Here is a 19941-nt window from a genome sequence, read left to right as displayed (position 1 = left end):
TGATTTCTAACACAAGATCTTGTTTTCACTTGCCCAAGTTCAGGCCTTGATAACTGTCCTCCACTAGTCGAATGGTCTAAATGGCCTCTCTTACCTCCTTAGAATTCCACTCGGCAAACCCTATTTAGAGTTCAAAATCCTTCAGAGATTTCCCATCTCCAAAAACCAAGTTCGTAAATTTCAACAGCTCAGACTATCATCCCGTTGAAATGTTGGTTATTACACAGTATTTCATGACTTCTGGAAAATGGCATAGCAGGAATCCAAATCAAATACTACTTGGGTGGCTGGCTGCGACTCTGAAGAGGGGAGTGTTGCAACGCTGGACTAAGCTCCGCCCGCCTGCTCAGGGCTGGCAGGTCTTCTGGTTTCCGGCTCCGCACCCGGGCGCATTTATCCCCATTAAGCCGAGTAGGACCTTGAAAGACTGTCGGCTCGCGAGAAACTCCGCCCTAGAGTCGCCGAGGAGTGGCGCCCTGCGCCCCTGCCTCCCTTCGCCGTCCCAGCCATGGCTTCACGCCTGCTCCGCAGCTCCCTGCGCATGTGGGGTGGCCGGTGTGCCCTGCGTTCACCGCCGGCCGCGAGGTCAGTGCCCGCCGGGCTCCAGCTGAACGGCCCGGGGGTAGGGGGTGGTCTACGGGGTAGGGGCGGCGACACCTACCCTTCCTGGGAACCCTGAACGCGGCGGCGAGCAAGGCGAGCCAGTCTGGGCCGGAGACTCCGCGGATAGGGGCTGGGCCTGGTGGGACCCACGTCCGCGAGGGCGGGCGGGGGTGTAGGCCGGGACCGCCTCGCCGCGGGGTTGCTCGAGTTCGGGCTGCAACCTTTCATCTTAGAAAGGTGGCTGAAGGCCGCGTCCTGATTGTGAACGGGTCACTGGGACTCCCCGACTGGCAGATCTGGAGATCGCAGGAGCACCCTTTGCGAAGCCTATGTGGAGGAGTGCCCCGAAGAAGGCAGCCTGGGACAGCAAAGACCTGACACCAGCCCCATCACACAACGACATCGAGATTTATTTAACAAATCCTTTAATTAATTAAATCCAGGAGAGTTAATAGAGTTTCTAAGTGGCTCTGTGCCTATTAAGGTAGTGTTTATAAGATCAAAAGTTTAGATCATATAAAATCCATTCATCGGATAAACTGGAAGCATCCGGGATTCGCTATTAAGGAGTATGACAGGAATGATAAACTAGCTCATTATAACATTGGTGGAACTCTGAGATGCTATGGGAGAGGAAACATGTGTGTTATTCCTGAGGAGAGTTGGGAAGACTTCACCGAGTCCTTCACCGGTGACCTGATTTTAGGATGCACATACTTTTCTAAGCTCTTCCCCAGAACGTCATAAGAGTGTGAGCCTCAGATTTTTGGTGTCACTACTTTTTTATGCCCTGAAAGTTAAAGGACCACCTCAGAGATTGTTTTTATTTGGGGGGTTGTATCTATCCATATGGGTATCAAAAGATATCTACAAAACAAATTGTACAAGTACATAATTTAGTTCATTAAAAGGAACAATAGAGATTATGGTAAGTGAAGTAAGTCAGACAGATACTGTATGATTTCACTTAGAAGTTGACTCTTACAGAAAGCAAGCAAAAAAAAAAAAAAGACACACAGTCTCTCTAGACACAGAGAACAGATTTGTGGTTGGGGGCAGGGCGTGGAAATGGGTGAAGGGGGTCAAAAGGTACAAACTTCCAGCTGTAAAGTACCATGGGAATGTAATGTACAGCTCAGTGACCATAGTTAATACTGCATGTATATTTTAAAGTTGTTAAAAGAGTATACCTTAAAAGTTGTCATTAGAAGGAAAAAATGAGTATGTGTAGTGATGGATGTTAACTAGACTTACCGTGTTGATTATTTACAGTGAAATACATACATATATATTCAATACATATATTGAATGTATACATATACAATACATATATTGTATATTTCAATACATATATTGAAATCATGTGCATCTGAAACTACTGTAATGGTGATATGTCAATTATATCTCAATAATAAATAAGTAAAAGTAACAATAATAAGCCCATTACATGTTAACATAAATAACATTTTTATGAAAAATAGCTTTTTCAAAACAAGGAGACATTATTTACATTTTCATGGATTCTTTAATGTCTGATTTAGTAGAAGACAGCCCAATTCTCATATCTGTTTCTGCATTATGTCTGTTGGGGTAAGTTATTATGGTTGAAGTATAGGAAGAAAATCTCACAGGGAATTTTGGGAAAAGGAGGACCTGAGGGACCATCTGAATAGGCTTGGGACTGTTTTATTATAGCAGGCTTCTTAATGTGCATATGGATCATTCAGGGATGTTGTTAAAAATATAGATTCTGGGGTGCCTGGGTGGCTCAGTCAGTTAAGCATCCAACACCTGATTTCAGCTCAGGTCATGATCTCACGGTTTGTGAGTTCGAGCCCCACATAGGGCTCTGCACTGACAGTGTGAAAACCTGCTTGGGATTCTCTCTCCCTCTCTTTACCCCTCCCCTGCTCATGCTGTCTCTTTCTCTCTCAAAATAAATAAATAAAACTTAAAAAAATTAAAAGAATACAGATTCGATTCAGTAGATCTGGGGTGAGATCTGAAATTGTATATTTGTAACCAGTTCCCAAGTATTGCTGAAGGTGTTGGTGGAAGCTGTCTCCCTTTTATAATGTAAATGAAGTTTTTTAAAAATAACAATTAGGGGCGCCTGGGTGGCTCAGTCGGTCGGACTTCAGCTCAGGTCATGATCTCACAGATCCGTGAGTTCGAGCTCTGCATCAGGCTCTGTGCTGACAGCTCAGAGCCTGGAGCCTGCTTCGGATTCTGTGTCTCCCTTTCTCTCTGCCCCTAACCCACTCACATTCTGTCTCCGTCTCTCTCAAAAATAAATAAACATTTAAAAAAATGTAAAACTAACAATTAGAGCTTAGCCTGTTAAATTGGTAGAAATTTCTTTTTGTACAGATTTCCTGGTCTTTATAGGGAGAAAAGGGGCCAATTTATTCAGTGAAGTTTTCTTGGTCTTCAAGAAATGGATGTACCAACATACTTGGTGCAGGTGTTTTGGTTTTCTTCTTCATATGCTCTCTTGAATACTTCTGACTGACCTGAAAGTCTTTATTCTTTCTGGCACTGTTTTCACTTTCTAATGTCTTGGTGTATTTAACTTAGAAATATTCCAATATTCCAAATATTCCAATATTTTCTTAAGGTAATATGGGATATAAAATTTTAAGATCTAGACAGACTGGAATATAAATTCCATTCTGTTATTTGTTAACTATGTTACCAAATGATTCAGTGTTGCAGAGCATCAGTTGCCTAATCTCAGCACATTTTTTTCCTGAGGAAAAATTCTCAGTATGGAAAAGAAAAGCTGTATGGACAAAAGCGTGCATGATAGTTTTATTTCCACTAGCAGGAAATTGCAACCAATCATTTCAATTAGAGGATAAAGTAAATTTTAGTCTATTTGATGTAACGTTATAGTGGTATGTAAGACCCCTGTACATCCTGATCTTGTTACCTCTCACTTCATCTACTGTTTGCACTCAATCCACACTTGGTGTCCCTGCTCTTTCTAGAATGCATCAGATACCATCGTGCCTGACACCTTTTGCTCTAATTGTTTTCTTTTTTTTTTTTTTTTTAATTTTTTTAGTGTTTATTTATTTTTGAGAGAGACAGACAGGTAGAGCATGAGCAGGGGAAAGGGCAGAGAGAGAAGGAGACACAGGATCTGAAGCAGGCTCCAGGCTCCAAGCAGTCAGCACAGAGCCCAATGTGGGGTTCGAACCCACGAACCGAGAGATCATGACCTGAGCTGCAGTCAGATGCTTAACTGACTGAGCCACCCATGTACCCAGCTCTAATTGTTTTCTTGACTTAAATTCTACTGAGAAATCTGCTTGACTGTCACCTTGAGACGTTTGCTCAAATTCTCATTTTTCTAACTTAACCTACCCTGACTGCACTATTCCATGCTGCAGCCAATGTCCCAGCCTTGTTCCAGACACACACTCTGATCTTTACTCTGCTTTTCTTTTCCATAGAATTTATCATCTTCTCATATATGCTTTAATTTGCTTCCTTACTATAAATAGTATAGTTATTCAGACTCCCCTTCTAGAAATGTGAGTCTGGAGACAGGGATCTTTATTTTGCTCACTGTTGTATCCCAAGTTACCTGAACAGTGCTTGGTACATAAAGGGTACTCAAAGTATTTGTTGACCAAATGAATGAATACGCTATTAAAAATGATGATTTGGATGAATGGGTAGTAACTAAGAAGGCAAAAGGCAGACTAAGTATAAAATTTGTAGTACTGCATGTTCACAACCAACGACTACTACCTAAAAGGCATCTCAAATTATATTCATAAACTCCACTAAAAGTTGCATATAAAAGATAAACCTAAAGCACAATGACAGAAAATGCATGTTAAATGTATTACTCAGCTCATGCTGCCATAACAAAATACCATAGACTGGGTGGCCTAAATAACAGAAATTTATTTCTCATAGTTCTAAAGGCTGGATAACCCAAGATCAAAGGGCTGGTGAGAGTGCTATTTCTTGTTTGTAGATGGCTGCCTTCTTTCTGTATCTTCACATGGTCTTTCCTTGTTTCATGCACACTGGGAGAGCGAGACAGAGAGAGAGAGAGATCTCTCTTCCTGTTATAAGGCCACATATCCTCTTGGATTAGGATCCCACCCACATGACTTCATTTAACTAACTCAGTAAAATCACAGTGGGAGTTAGAGCTTCAACATGAATTTGGGAGGGACACAACTCAATTTATAGCGTTAAATGAAAATGCATAAAGTAAAAATAATTCATTTCATGGGGAAAAAAAGGTTGAGACAACCTAATTGCCCATAAACAAGACTGTCTTTTAAACAAAAATGTGAAGAAGGAGAGGAGGAGGAAAGGAAAGAGAAAACAAACAAACAAACAAGGGTCCATTTAAGGAAGAGAGAAACCCCAAACAGCATTTCATGCAAAACAGAAAAACATCCTTTGCTAATATTTGGATATATGATAAAAAAGTTTTGTTTTGTTTTGTTTTTTAAATATGAGCTTGAATTATACAAAGTGACACACAGATTTTCAGAACTTTTCAGGAGTACCCCAAGAGGGAAATAAATCTGAAGACCATTGAACTAAAAGGAACTACAAAACAGTCTTATTTTTAAGTGTAATATGAGGGGGGTATGGAGAGGGAAGGGTCAGTTTCCGAAGATCTTGAATAATTCTGTACTAATCCTTACAGAGATTCATGGACTTTTTTTTTTTAATTTATACCCAGGTTGCCTCTAATATGGCAGTAACATCGCCATAGTTGTATCTTACACACCTGCCATTTCAAATTGTGTGATTCTGAATGAAATAGTAATTTGGAAATGTTAATATCATCTTAAATATTGTACGTGACATGAAAACTTATCAATATGCTATGGTGGTACTGTATAAAATAGTAATTTGGAAATGTTAGTATCTTAAATATTGTACATGACATGAACACTTATCAATATTCTATGGTGGTTTTGGAATTTTTACAGCATTTAATTTGCATTTACCTCAACTCAGACATGTAGGTTAGTCATGGGTTTGGAAGTGAAGAGTGAGCTGAGTAAGGACATACTACTTGATCTTATCCAGGTGAGGTAGATCCTATCAAAAGTGGTAATGTTCAGATTTGAACAGGTCTGTCGAATTTCACACTCTTCCTACCTACCTCTATAGTGTCTCTGGGGGAAATAAAATCAGCATTTTTCCATGTTGTTCGGTGGCATTAATTTGGGTATGAAGGGTCACAATTTCACTTAATTTTCTTAATGTATATGTATATTTTAAAGATGTTCTCATTCCGGAGAGGAGAAACGTCTAGAAACTCCTTCTGCTGAAAAATTAACAGATATAGGAACTCGAAGAATCTTTTCTTCAGAACATGACATTTTCCGGGAAAGTGTAAGGAAGTTTTTTCAAGAAGAAGTGATTCCTCACCACGCAGAGTAAGTGGTACATTTTTCTTTAAAGTAATTTGCATAAAGAGAACATTGAGAACCATTTCCTAGGGTCGCCTAGGTGGCTCAGTCGGTTAAGTGTCTGACTCTTGATTTTGGCTCAGGTCATGATCTCAGGGTTCATGAGTTCGAGCCCTGAGTCAGGCTCTGCACAGACAACACGTGGCCTGTTTGGGATTCTGTCTCTCCCTACCCCTCTCCCTCTCACATGTTCCATATGCCGCTCTCTCTTTCTTCTCTCGCTCTCAAAATAAATAAATTTAAAAAAGAAAAAAACAAACCATTTCCTAGAATGTCGTATGTTGTTCTACAGAAAATATACTGTATTAATTGCTTTATTAACATTTTGCTGTTCTTAACTGTAATACTCTAAGATCTCAGGATTCTTAAATTAGTCCAAAGCTATTTAAATGAATTTTAAAATATACAATTAAAAGTAAGTAAATTTGAAAATTTGCAGCTCAATCTAAGAGTACTATTTTGAATACTCTGGTTAAATGGCAATTAAGTAATTACTAGTCAATTCCAAATGTTTTTTTCCTGCTTCATGAGTGAATTAAAATGAAAGCTCATGAAAGCTCAACAGGCCAGTTGACAAATCTTGGTTGGCAATGGACCACCTTAAAGTATTTTTACTACTAGATGAGATGTATATTGATTAACTGCTTAATTACTGATCACCTACTTTTTTGACCAAAACACTGTCATTTCTATGAAAGTAGGATTTTGCTATATTTCTAAAATTCATTCACTGCCAGTAATTTACTATAATTAAAATGTTTTTTAAAACATTTTTAAATATCTTCCATTAAGATTTCATTAATGCTTTCGCTATAAAAATGACCAAAATTAGCTAAACCTAATGCCATGACTAGTCTTTGGTGAAAAGCAACTATTTCTAAAAAGAAAGAAAAAGAAAGAAAGAGAGAGAGAGAGAGAGAGAGAGAGAAAGAAAGAAAGAAAGACAGAAAGAAAGAAACTTATTATGGTACACTCTAGGAGAATCTTTTTTGTTCATTACTCTACTGATTCGAAACTTTGTTCCAGAAAAATTATTGATGAAGATTTGAAGTAAAAATGATAGAAGTTGACAGATTTGAGATTAATGATAAAAATGTTTCCAAAGCTAATTTAGGCAATATGTACATCAAAACATACATGATAATCAAACTCTTTTAAAATTTCTTGAGGCATCTGTGTTTCCCTTTCATCAGTATCTTCAAAAATATACCTCATTTTCGGTAAGTATATCTAACTCACACTTAAAAAAATAAAACAAAAATTCTCAGATTCTTTATTTCCAACTAGCTCTTTCCTCATCATGCCTGTCTCATTTTGTAAAAATGTTTATTTTGAGAGAGAGAAAGAATGAGCGAGCGCACGTGTGAGCAGAGCAGGGGCAGAGGGAGAGAGGGAGAGAATCCCAAGTCGTCAGCACAGAGCCCAATGCAGTGTTCCATCTCACAAACTGTGAGATCATGACCTGAGCTGAAATCATGAGTCAGACACTTAACAGCTTAACGGACCTTGCCACCCAGGCGCCCTGCTATTCTTGTTTTTAAAAAAGCAGAGGTTGCACAATCTTATTCGAATGTCTACTCTTTTCAGAAGTTCATTGGACAGCAGTTGTGCTGCAAGATGCTTATGTGCTTCTGTTGTTCCAACTTAAACTGTAATAAGATTGCCTGCTCTTGTCACCTTTTTATGTGCTCATCCCATTAAGTTCAGCACTTTAAGGAAATATACAGAGGGCTATTGCCTTTATAGGATAAGTTGGACAAATTCCCATGACTATATGACACAACTAAGATTCCATCTTAAGGGGACCAGCTGAGACAAACTGTACCCATGAATGTCAGTACATGTAATTTGTAGGTCTGATGAAAAGTCAAGGGAGGAGAACAGTGGCAAATATGAAGAAGTAAAGAAGAGAATAAGGAGAGAAATGATGAAAGAGTCCAATGCAAATAGAAAGTTATGGCCAATGTCAACAACAATTACCTTAAAGGAACATTCCTGTACAAGATCATTCATAAATTCAAATTATGACCATTTAAATAACATGAAAAAAGCTTCTCTGATTTTAAAATGTTTGCTATTTGCAGATGGGAGAAAGCTGGAGAAGTGAGCAGGGAGCTTTGGGAAAAAGCTGGCAAACAAGGACTTCTCGGTGTCAATATTGCAAAGCATCATGGTGGTATTGGTGGAGACTTGTATTCAGCAGCTATAATGTGGGAAGAACAGTGAGTATGCAGACATTTGAAGTGGAATCGTGTTTTGTAAGCACACTGCTCACTTTTCTGAGATGATAAAATATGCTTTCTAATCTTATAATATTGAAAACTAAAATGCGAATGAATATGTGTATCATTTGCACATTTTTTAATGTGTGAAGATAGGAAAATGCCCTATTAAGTTATTAAAATAGTTGCTGCTGAAAATCAGAGATTGCTTCATTTCTAATTGCCTTATGTGTTCATTTTCTTCTTTTAAAAAAAAAGTGGAAAAATATCCCCATCAAATATACTTAAAGTTTAATGTATAAGAAGAAATAAAGATTTCAGTTGATGAATGGGCAAAAGATTTGAACCAACAGTTCATCAAAACAAAATACAAATAGGTTCTTTTATTTTTTTATTAAAAAAAATTATTTAATGTTTATTTATTTTTGAGAGAGAGAGACACACACACACAGAGTGTGAACAGGGGAGGGGCAGAGAGAGGAAGACACAGAATCAGAAGCAGGCTCCAGCCTCTGAGCTGTCAGCACAGAGCCCCACAAGGGGCTCCAACTCATGAACCACAAGATCATGACCTGAGCCGAAGGAGGATGCTTAACCAACTGAGCCACCTAGACACCCCCAAATAGGTTCTTCTAGATGAAAAAAGCTCACCCTTACTGCCAATCAAGTGTAAATTAAATTAACCTGGAGGTTATCATTTTGAGAATTTGCAAAAGTCAGTGAAAATTCAAAATCATAATACCCTCTGCTGACAAGGTTGCCGTGAAAACGGCATACTCACACTATTAGTGGCATTATAAATTAGAACAATAAATGCTTTGGTGAAGCATTCACCAATTTTCATTCAAAAAATGAAAATGTTTCTGCTCTTTGATCCAGGGCATCACTTTGGAGAATTTATCTAAGGAAATAATTTAATAGAAAAAAGAGGAGCTATGTACAGAAATCATTGTCATGTTAGATCATAAACATCCAAATATGGAAGCAATCTAAATGTCTGGTATTGGGAGAATGAATAAGTAAATTATAAAAAAAAAGTAAATTATATTACATAAACAATTTGGAATACTTTATAGCTATTTCAGATTATTGTTATGACAACATGTAAAAAAAAAAAGGACTTTTTCATGCCATATAATAATAAAAAAAAATAGTTAACGAGATGCCTGGCTGGCTCAATTGGTTAAGCATCCGACTTCGGCTCAGGTCATGATCTCACAGTTCGTGAGTTTGAGCCCTGCATCAGACAGGCTCTGTGCTGACAACTCAGAGCCTGGAGCCTGCCTTGGATTCTATGCCTTCCTCTCACTCTGCCCCTTCCCCACTTACACTCTGTCTCTCTCTCTCAAAAATAATAAACACTTAAAAAAAAATTAGTTAAGTACAAATTCACACCACGACTGCAACTATATTAGAATATATGCTTATGGGCAAAGGTAATTTGTCAAAATGAAAACAGTTGCTATGTTAGGGTAGTACAATTGTAGGTGATCCATACTTTGAAATGTTTTATCTTTTCATTCACTAGGTAAGTTCTCATGGAGCTCTGTTACAGTACTGTCAATATGCAAAAATTAAAAGATTAGTAAAAACAAAGAGAAAATCCTCAGGAGCTCTAGGTTTGTGGGGAGACAGGCTATTGTGACACAATGTGATAAGATTTAATAATTTGTTGTTCTTTAGTTGAAAATCAAAGAAACGGAAAGCAGAACAAAATAACTATTTTGTGCTTTAAATTTTCTTTTTTCTCTCTCTAAGAGCATATTCAAATTGTACAGGCCCAGGTTTTAGTCTTCATTCAGATATTGTCATGCCCTATATTGTAAACTATGGCTCTGAAGAACAGATTAAGCACTTCATTCCCCAGATGACTGCTGGGAAATGTATTGGCGCCCTAGCAATGACAGAGCCTGGGGCTGGAAGGTAAATCAACATTGATTTGGTTTTGATTTTTGGAAGCAGTGCCCTAACAGCAAATATTTTCTCAGTACTCAGTTCATACAAATATTTGCATGATGTACGAAGAAGGATACAAAGATTAACACAAGCTCAATTTACAATCTCAAGTAACTTCAAATTCTAGTAGGAAAATAAGGCCTTATCATATATAAAGAACAATAAAACATAATATATGCTGTTTTTCAGATATTAATATAGGGCAATGCAAATAAAGTGGTAGGGTATGACTAGAATTTGGAGCATGGTAGATTTTGGATGTGGTGTGACATTCACATGGCAATGTCCAGCAAAGATTTGGGATTCCGGATGCAAGCTGGGGTGGCAAGAATTGGAGCAATGAGAAAGAATAAGATCATTTATTCAGTCATTTGAAGGTTACTTACTAAGTGCCTGTAATGTGCCACATACACAGTGGTGAACTAGAACAGATGTGGTCTCTGTGCTTATTGAGGAGAATAATGAGAAACACATAAATAAATATATCCCTAATTATAAATTATGATAAGTACTATGAAGGGAACATGGTGCTATGCTAGAGACTAATGGTGTATGTGTGTTTGGTAGGAAAGGGAAAAATGAATTTAGATATGAGTGCTAGAGAAGGCCTATAAAAAGTGGTTACATGTAAACTGAGATGTTACAGCTTTACAATATGATTGAAATCTTGAATTGTGACACCTCCAGTTTTGTTTTGTTTTGTTTTGTTTTTCAAGATCACTTTGCTATTCGGGGTCCTTGGTGATTCTATACAAATTTTAGGATAGTTTGTTCCAGTTCTATGAAAAATGCTATTAGTATTTGGATAGGGATTGCATTAAATCTGAAGATTTCTTTGGGTAGTATAGGTATTTTAACTGTATTTGTTATTCCAACCCATGACATGGAATGTCTCTCCGTTTCTTTGTGTTGTATTGAATTTCTTTCATCAGTGTTTTATAGTTTTCAGAGTATGGGTCTTTCACCTCTTTGGTTAAGTTTATTCCTAGATATTTCATTATTTTTGGTACAAGTATAAATGGGATTATTTTCTTAATTTCTCTTTCTGCTGCTTCATTATTAGTATACAGGAATGCAACAGATTTCTGTACATTGATTTTGTAGCCTGCAACTTTACTGAATCCATTTCAGTTCCAATACATTTTTGATGGAGTCTTTAGGGTTTTCTATATATAGTATCATGTTATCTGTAAATAGCAAAAGTTTTACTTATTCCTTACCAATTTGGATGCATTTTTATTTCTTTTTGTTGTCTAATTGCTGTGGCTAGGACTTTCAGTACAATGTGGAATAAAAGTGGTGACAGCGGACAGTTCTGTGTTGTTCCTGACGTTAAGGGAAAAACTTTTAGTTTTCCCCCATTGAGTATGATGTTCACTGTAGGTTTTTCATATGACACTTTTATTATGTTGAGATATGTTCCCGCTAGACCTACTTTGTTGAGAGCTTTTATCATAAATGGATGTTGTACTTCGTCAAATGGTTTTTCTGCATCTACTCTTTCTCTTATTGAGGTGATTTTTCACGTTGATTGGGAATAACATGGTAAATGACTTTTTTTTAAATGTATTGTTGGATTCGTTTTGCTAGTATTTTGTTGAGGATTTTTGTATCTATGTTCATCAGAGATTTTAGCCTGTAGTGCACGTTTTTTGTGGTGGCTATCTGATTTTGGTGTCAGGGTAACACTGACCTCATAGAATGAATTTGGAAGTGTTCCTTCCTATTCTGTTTTTTGGAATAGTTTCTTTTTATGTATATTTATTTATTTGTTTGTTTGTTTGTTTATTGAGAGAGAGAAAGCATGCGAACACAAGTGGGGGATGGGCAGAGAGAGAGAGAGAGAGAGAGAGAATCCCAAGCAGGGTGCCAGCACAGAGCCCAGCACGATCCTAAGATCATGATCTGAGCCAACTCAAGAGCTGGATGCTTAACCAACTGAGCCACCCAGGTGCCCAATATTTTTTGAAATAGTTTGAGAAGAATAGGTATTAACTCTTCTTTACATGTTTGGTAGAATTTGCCTATGAAGCTGACTGATCTTGAACTATTGTTTGCTGGAAGTTTTTTGATTATTAATTCACTTTCCTTATTGGTAATTGCTCTGTTCCAATATTCTGTATTTTCCTGCTTCAGTTTTGATAAATTATTTGTTTCTAGGAATTTATCCATTTCTTCTAGGTATAAAATTTTCCATATCTCTTACAATTGTTTGTGTTTCTGTGGTATTGGCTATTTTTCTTCTTTCATTTGTGATTTTGTTTATTTGGGTCTTCTTTTTCTTTTTCTTTCTTTGTTTATTTCTTTCTGTCTGTCTGTCTTTCTGTCTTTCTTTCTTTCTTTCTGGATGAGTCTTGCTAGAGGTTTATCCATTTTGTTCATGCTTTCAAAGAGCCAGCTCCTGGATTCATTAATTGTTCTATTGTTTTGTTTGTTGTTTTTGTTGTTGTTTTAGTTTCTATATTATTTATTTCTGCTCTAGTATTTCCTTCCTTCTCCTGGTTTGGGGTTTTGTTTGTTCTTCTTTTCCTAGCTCCTTTAGGTGTAAGGCTAGGTTGTTTATTTGAGATTTTTCTTGCTTCTTCAGGTAGATCTATAATACTATAAACTTCCCTCTTAGAGCTGCTTTTGCTGCATTCTATTGTGTTTTATTTTCATTTCTTTCTATGTACTTTTTGATTGTTCTTTGATTTCTTATTTGACCCATTAATTGCTTAGTAGCATGTTATTTAACCTCCCTGTATTTGTGCTCTTTCTAGATTTTTTCTTGTGGTTGATTTCTAGTTTCATAATGTTGTGGTCAGAAAAGATGCGTGCTATGACTTTGATCTTTTTGAATTTGTTGAAACTTGTTTTGTAGCCTAATATGTGATCTATTCTGGAGAATGTTCCAGTTATATTACAAGTCATATTACAAAGCTGTACTAATCAAAATAGTATAGTACTAGCATAAATATAGACACATAGATCAATGGAATAGAATAGAAAACCCAAAAATAAACCCACAATTATATGGTCAATTAATCTTTGACAAAGGAGGAAATAATATACAATTAGAAAAACTCTCTTCAACAAATGGTGTTGCAAAAACTGGACAGCTACATGCAAAAGAATTAAACTGAGCCATTTTACACTATACATGAAAATAAACTCAAAATGTATAAGACCTTAATGTGAGACCTGAAACCATAAAAATCCTAGAAGAGAGCACAGGCAGTAATTTCTCTGACATCAGCCATAGCAACATTTTTCTAGGTATGTCTCCTGGAGCAAGGGAAATAAAAGCAAAAATAAACTATTGGGACTACATCAGAATACAAAGCTCCTTTACAGCAAAGGAAACAATCAACCAAACTAAAAGACAACTCAGTGAATGGGAGAAGATATTTGCAAATGACATATCCAAGAAAAGATTAGTATCCAAAATACATAAAGAACTTCTACAACTCAACACTCTAAGACCAAACAATCCAATTTGAAAATGGGCAGAAGACATGAACAGATATTTATCCAAAGACATACAGATGACCAACAGACACATGAAAGGATGCTCAACATCATTCATCATCACAGAAATGTAAATCAAAACTACAATGAGATATCACCTCACACCTGTCAGAATGGCTAGGTCAAAAAACATAAGAAACCACAAGTGTAGGTGACGAGAAAAAGTAACCTTCATGCATTCTCGGTGGGAACGCAAACTGGTGTAGCCACTGTGGAAACAGTATGGAGGTTCCTCAAAAAATTAAAAGTAGGACTATCCTACAATCCAGTAATTGCACTAGTAGGCAATTACCCAAAAATTACAAAAATGCTAACTCAAAGGAATATATCTCCCTCTGTTTATTGCAGCATTATCTACAATAGCCACATTATGGAAGCAGCCCAAGTGTCCATTGATAGATGAATGGATAAAGAGGTGGTATATATTTATGTACTTTCGAATATTTCTTAGCCATAAAAAAGAATGAAATCTTTCCCCTTGCAACAATATGAACAGAGCTAGAGAGTATAATGCTAAGTGAAATAAGTCAAAGACAAATACTGTATGATTTCACTCATATGTGACATTTAAGAAACAAAACAAATGAGCAAAGGGAAAAAAGAAAGACAGAGAGAGACAAACTGAGAAAAAACTCTTAACTATAGAGAACCAACTGATGGCTTACCAGAGGGAGGTGAGGGGGATGGGTGAGATAGGCAGTGGGGAGTAAGTAGTGCACCTATCATGATGAACACTGAATAATACATAAAATTATTGAATCACTATATTGTATACCTGAAATTAATATAACACCATCTGTTTATTAGAATTAAAATTAAAAACTTAATAAATAAAATAAACACCTATATTACTACATTAAAAAAATAATAAAGTGAGATGTGACAAATGAGAAAGAACCAACTGCAAGAATGGAGGGGAGGAGCTTCCACATAGTGGGACCTGATCCTCAAGGATGACAAGGAGAGCAGACAGGAAACCTTGGGCATTATGCTTCCTTTGGAACTGTACAAAAGGCAGCCACAGAGACAAAAGGATGGAGTCTGAAGGAGATCTACACCAGTGCTCTGTCGTGAGCATGAGGTGAAGTGACTTTGAAAAGGTGATAGGACAGGAGTGAGAAGTTAATAATGTCGAGGCCACAAAAATGTTGAGGGTTGAGAAAAGGTCATGGCAGGCCACTGGTGGTGATCTTTTGATTGTCATTTCAGTAGAGAGGAGAGGCTACTTTGGAAGAGAGTTGGGTATTGAGAAATCAGATGTAGAGAACACAGACTAATCTTTTAGAGTTTGTGGCGAAAGAGAGTGTAAAGAGAGACAGTACTGTGCTGTGACAGGCCAGCACAGTAAGGGGAAAGGTTTATGTTGAAGGGAACAGCAACTTCTAGGCCAACGGGAAACAGGCAGTGCAGAGCAACAACCTAAAGGTGTGGCAGAAGCAGTAATTGAAAACCCAAGGCTTGTTTCTGCAAAGATCAGGCCCTCATGTTTTACACTGCTTTTCTGACACTGCTGTTTATTTTTAAATGGCTTAGCACTCCATAGTGTGACTTGGCAACATGCTTAAATTGTATTTCTCCTTCCCAAATATAAACCTATAATTACAGGCCAATCCTGATTCTTAGTTTTGCCAAAGGTAAAAGGTTTTTGTTTGCTTCTTTTGCCTAAAAATGTGATCTAAAAGAAATAAAAATTTAATCTTCCTTTGCTTTTAAGTTAAATAATTTTTCTAAGATAAGGGACTGACTGACCAAAATTTGGATTACATCATGCTAGCTCTGGAACAGTATGTTCCTGTTCCAAGCCACTGAATGCTAGTTCTCACTTAGAAGCAATATAAATCAGAGATCCTAACTTGTCCCCAACTTACACAAGCAAACAAAGGCTGATTGATTTTTGCTTATTTAAATTCTCTGTCCTCATCTGGGGTTAGGTGAATATGCTTAAGATGAAAACTGAGAAGGAGAATGGAGAAAAGAGGCAGATGGTTTGGAAGGCTGGTATAAGTGATGGAAGGGTAGCAAATTGGTCAGGTATTTAGAGACGAGCAAAGGGGCCCATATGAGTGAGTGCAGGAGTGAAGGAAAACGGCAGATGCAGAAGAGTGTTTCCAAAAGAAAGAAAGAAAAAGCATGTGGGAGAGAAGGAATAAAGATGGGAGATGGTTTGTTGTGCCGGATTTTAGGAACAACTTGGCCACTCTTACATTCTTGCTTTCATTTGGCCTTCACCAAAAAGGGTGGAGTTTGCTAGAAAAGATTCAGAGTATCCCTGCCTCTTTTCCTTTCCACGTACATAGGAGACTCCCTAATGTGTAATTGTGTGTATTTGTATGATACCTTAACATTTTGTATCTTTCATGTTGATTTTCCGTTTGGACTATCACAATAATCTATATGAAGATATACTGTGATTCCTATGTAAAGGAGAACAGAACATGAGAAATGAAGTATTTTAACCAAACTCATAGAGTTAACCTATGATGACATTGGATCCAGAGTATTCTGACACCAGCTGTATGATTGTGGGTGAAATCTCTGAACCTCAATGTCTGTATCAGTGATACTTACTTAATACGATTATTGCAAGGGTCTGAATTCTTGGCAATACTATAAGTAGTATATATTTTAGTAGTATATTTTTAATATTCCATGTTTACCATTCAAGAGCTTTTTTTAATCCACAAACTGAGCTGTGTCATTACCTTTGTTACTTTTGATATGTCCCTGTATAGAACAAGTATTTCAATAAGCCATGTATTGATTTTAAGAACTAATATTTCATACTGACTTACAATATAAAAACCATATATATTCAAGAAGAAGAATCAGAAAAAGTGATGTAGACTATTTATACATGATGGTATTCATTGTAGGATATTTATGAAAATTGAAAACTAAGTATTCAATAATAGATTGTTTTTAAAAAATGATAAAGCTATACAATGTAATTCTATGCCATTGATAGAAATTAAATTATAGAAAAGCATTAGATATTATTAAGAGGTCAAAATCATATGTATGGCTCTGGTTTTATAAAAATACGTATATGTGTGTATCTATTTTCACTGAAAAATTCTGGATGGATGTGTTTTAGAAATGTTTATTCTAGGAAGTAAGTTTTTTTTTCAGTATTTTTTCTTTGTCAGAAATATTGTCTATCTTTTGTATTTTAACTATGGATATTTGTTTATTTTATACTTAGAAAAAATAATCTATTCCACTTTTAGAGCAGTCTTGTTAAGGGAAGCATTTGAGACGTAAGTCTTTTAAATAGCTAACTTTTGATCAATAGAGATAAGGGAAGGAATCAAGGTGAATAGAGGGAGGCAGATATATGGTGGCAAATAATTTCAAATATAGTGGGCTTTGAGATGCTATCTGAGTCCAATTTGGGGATCTACTTGGGAGTTTTTATGCTTTATAAAATCTGGCTACTTTATGTAATCTTAATCATATATTCATTTGTGTAAGCAGTTTAGAATATAATACATCAGATGTGGTTTTTCAGTGCATTTGTGTGAACATTCTTAATGTTAGTTAGAAGTCAATTCTTTTCATAGTATGAACAGTTTGAATTAGCACATTATATGCATACTTATACAACAATACTTGAATAACTCAGTTTTTACCAACTAATGAATTTTCCTTCATTATTTAAAAAATTATAGTGATTTGCAAGGAATAAGAACAAATGCCAAAAGGGATGGGAGTGACTGGATTCTCAATGGAAGCAAGGTATGTAAAGAGGGGCTCCCATAGCCCTTCTCTCCAGAGTCCATGCCACAAGTAACAGTGTCTCGAAGACTGCTCATTATTGATTGTCTCATTCTATGGACTCATGTAAGAATTGAATTTACTTAAGTTGTTTTGTTTGGGGGACAATGTGAACTTTGCAACATTTATATTACATGAGATCTGTTCTTCTTGTATGTTCCATTTTACATGCTCCCCTCACTATTATGGCAAATGTTTTACTGTCCAAACGGCCCTTATCAAGCCAGAAAAGGGGAAGGAGAGGCTCACATTGTCCAAATATGAGACAAACGATAATTAATAAACTTGATGTTTGTGAAAAATTGGGGATAAGATTTTCTTATAAATATCAAGAAGACTTTCAAAAGTTCTTAGGAAAGAAGGATAGCTTTGATAGAATTTGAGAGCCCTTCAGTCCTTCTGAGAGTCACATCAGCCTAGATGAATTGGAAAGCCCCTCCAGTTAAGGTTACAGATGGGCTTAGGAGTAAATATATCCCTTAGAATCTAATATCACTGATGACAGAGGATTTTGTTTACCTAAAACTGTGTCTGGTATACACTCAGTAAATATTTATTGTTGACTGAGTGTTAAGTGAAGGAAAGATGTTTATTTTCTGCAACTAAGGAGGTCTTTCTGAAAATTGTTTCAAAGCCTGTTGAAGAACTAATTTATGTTTGTTTTCTTTGAATTTTTTTAAAACTTCTAATTAGTTTTAGACTAATACCTTTGCATTTACAAAATCACAAGTTTGAATGTTGTGCTACTGTCAAATTGCTCTCAATTTTGTAAACAGCCTTGATTTCTGTACTTACGTTGTCAAGGACTAATAGCAGTTTGTGGACCGGAATGGGTCTGAAGAACACATTTTGAGCAGCCCAGGTCTAAAGACCATTTCATAATCTAGTTTCATAGTTGTTATACAAAAAAACCAGTATTTGTGGTGTCAAATAAATTTAGAAAATGTGTGCAACTTCTCACTCTTTGACATGCTAATGTGCATTATAAACCTCTAAAAGTTTGGTATAGTATGTCTTATGCCCTAGGAAATTATCTTTATAGATTGAGTCACTAGTATTTTCCCAAACATACTCTTTGTCATAGACTCTAGGTCTGGCGTTCTCTCTTGTCCAGCAAGAGAGCAGATGCAGGATTGAAATGTGAGAGAGGCTAATGTCAGGGAGGAGACGAGAGTGCCGAATAAGGGTGCTTGCTCCGTTTTTATTAGGATCAGAAGGCTTACAAGCGTGATGGACTTACACAAAGAGACAATGAAATCGTGAACATGAACTCATGGGCATGAGGGAAAAGGCGTTTTGAAGATATTCAGTGTTAGGGGTTTGGGTCAACACTAAACCTGGAGCTGGGTGGAAAGTTGTTTACAGCAGACATGAGGCACCACCTCTGTTTACCTAAATTGGCCTAGGGGACAAGAAGGACAGAGCATGCTACCTCAGGGTCAGCAAGGCATCTTTCTTTCGCTAATTAGCTCCAGCTCTGGGCAACTTCATCCTCCTGTGGTCCGAAGTCCTGTTTTCCTGTTTTTGTCCTTCCTTCCTGTGAAAGCAGCTTTCTGTTACTGTACTAACTTGGGGGGGGGGGCATTTTCACCCTGAATACCTAATCTTGTTTACCTCATTTTGGATGATGAAAACATCCGGAGATTTCCTATTCCTATAACTTTCTCCTATACTGGGGGCCTTTGCAACCTATTTACCTAATTTTGCTTACCTAATCTTATTTAGCCAAACTTGGGTGTGTTCATTCTGTGGGTTTCTAATTCCTTATGCCTTGTTAAGCCATCAGTGCAACCTCAGGGAATTCCTAAGCTTATTCCCCACAACTGTTAGAAATTTTAGTCTAAACTATTTGTCTTAAGGATTATAGTAAAGATGTATAATAAAGATTATAATAAAGATGATTCCAGTATAATAATCACTTAACTCTGCACACAGAGGGCCACAGAAGACTAAGATATTTGATCAAATGGGAAACACATTCTCTTATGACTCCAGCTTTGTTAGCAGTTCTTCTGTGGGAACCACCCAAGAAAACTCCACTGACTATGTCCAAACCTCTATTAGAAATAACAAAAAATTGAAAGGAAGCAAAAGTAAAGGAATAAGTAAGTGAATATAGTACCTCAATAAGATGACCTAAGGGGTGCCTTGTGGCTCAGTAGGTTAAGGATCAACTCTTGATTTCGGCTCAGGTCGTGATCTCACGGTTCGAGAGACCAATCCCTGTGTCTTGGGATTCTTTCTCTTCCTTCTCTCTGCCCTTCCCTCCCCCCCCCCCCGACAAATAAATAAACTTTAAAAAAATGACCCTAAGATGTGCCCATCAAAGTGTCGACACAAAGTTTTTAATGGCTTAGGAAAATAATTAAGTGAAGAGATCATATTAACTTCTATACACCTAGATTTCAGCTAAGTAACAAAAT

At 36.8% G+C, this 19941-nt stretch overlaps 1 protein-coding gene across 2 annotated transcripts in view; it reads left to right on the top strand.

Moving 5' to 3' along the window:
• Positions 1-451: 451 nt before the first annotated feature.
• Positions 452-19941, top strand: part of ACADL (acyl-CoA dehydrogenase long chain) — a 45839-nt gene continuing 26349 nt past the window's right edge. Inside the window, exons 1-5 of one of the 2 annotated variants that reach the window (XM_003991101.5) lie at positions 452-585; positions 5871-6026; positions 8144-8281; positions 10040-10204; positions 17413-17479. In XM_003991101.5, coding sequence (XP_003991150.3) covers positions 509-585; positions 5871-6026; positions 8144-8281; positions 10040-10204; positions 17413-17479 — 603 coding nt within the window. In that variant the 5' untranslated portion in view covers positions 452-508. The remainder of the gene's footprint in view (positions 586-5870; positions 6027-8143; positions 8282-10039; positions 10205-17412; positions 17480-19941) is intronic. The other variant, XM_006935526.4, reaches the window with a different exon arrangement.

This window comes from Felis catus, chromosome C1 (assembly GCF_018350175.1).
Source record: "Felis catus isolate Fca126 chromosome C1, F.catus_Fca126_mat1.0, whole genome shotgun sequence".
NCBI lineage: Eukaryota > Metazoa > Chordata > Mammalia > Carnivora > Felidae > Felis > Felis catus.
This window is presented reverse-complemented; position numbering and strand designations above follow the sequence as displayed.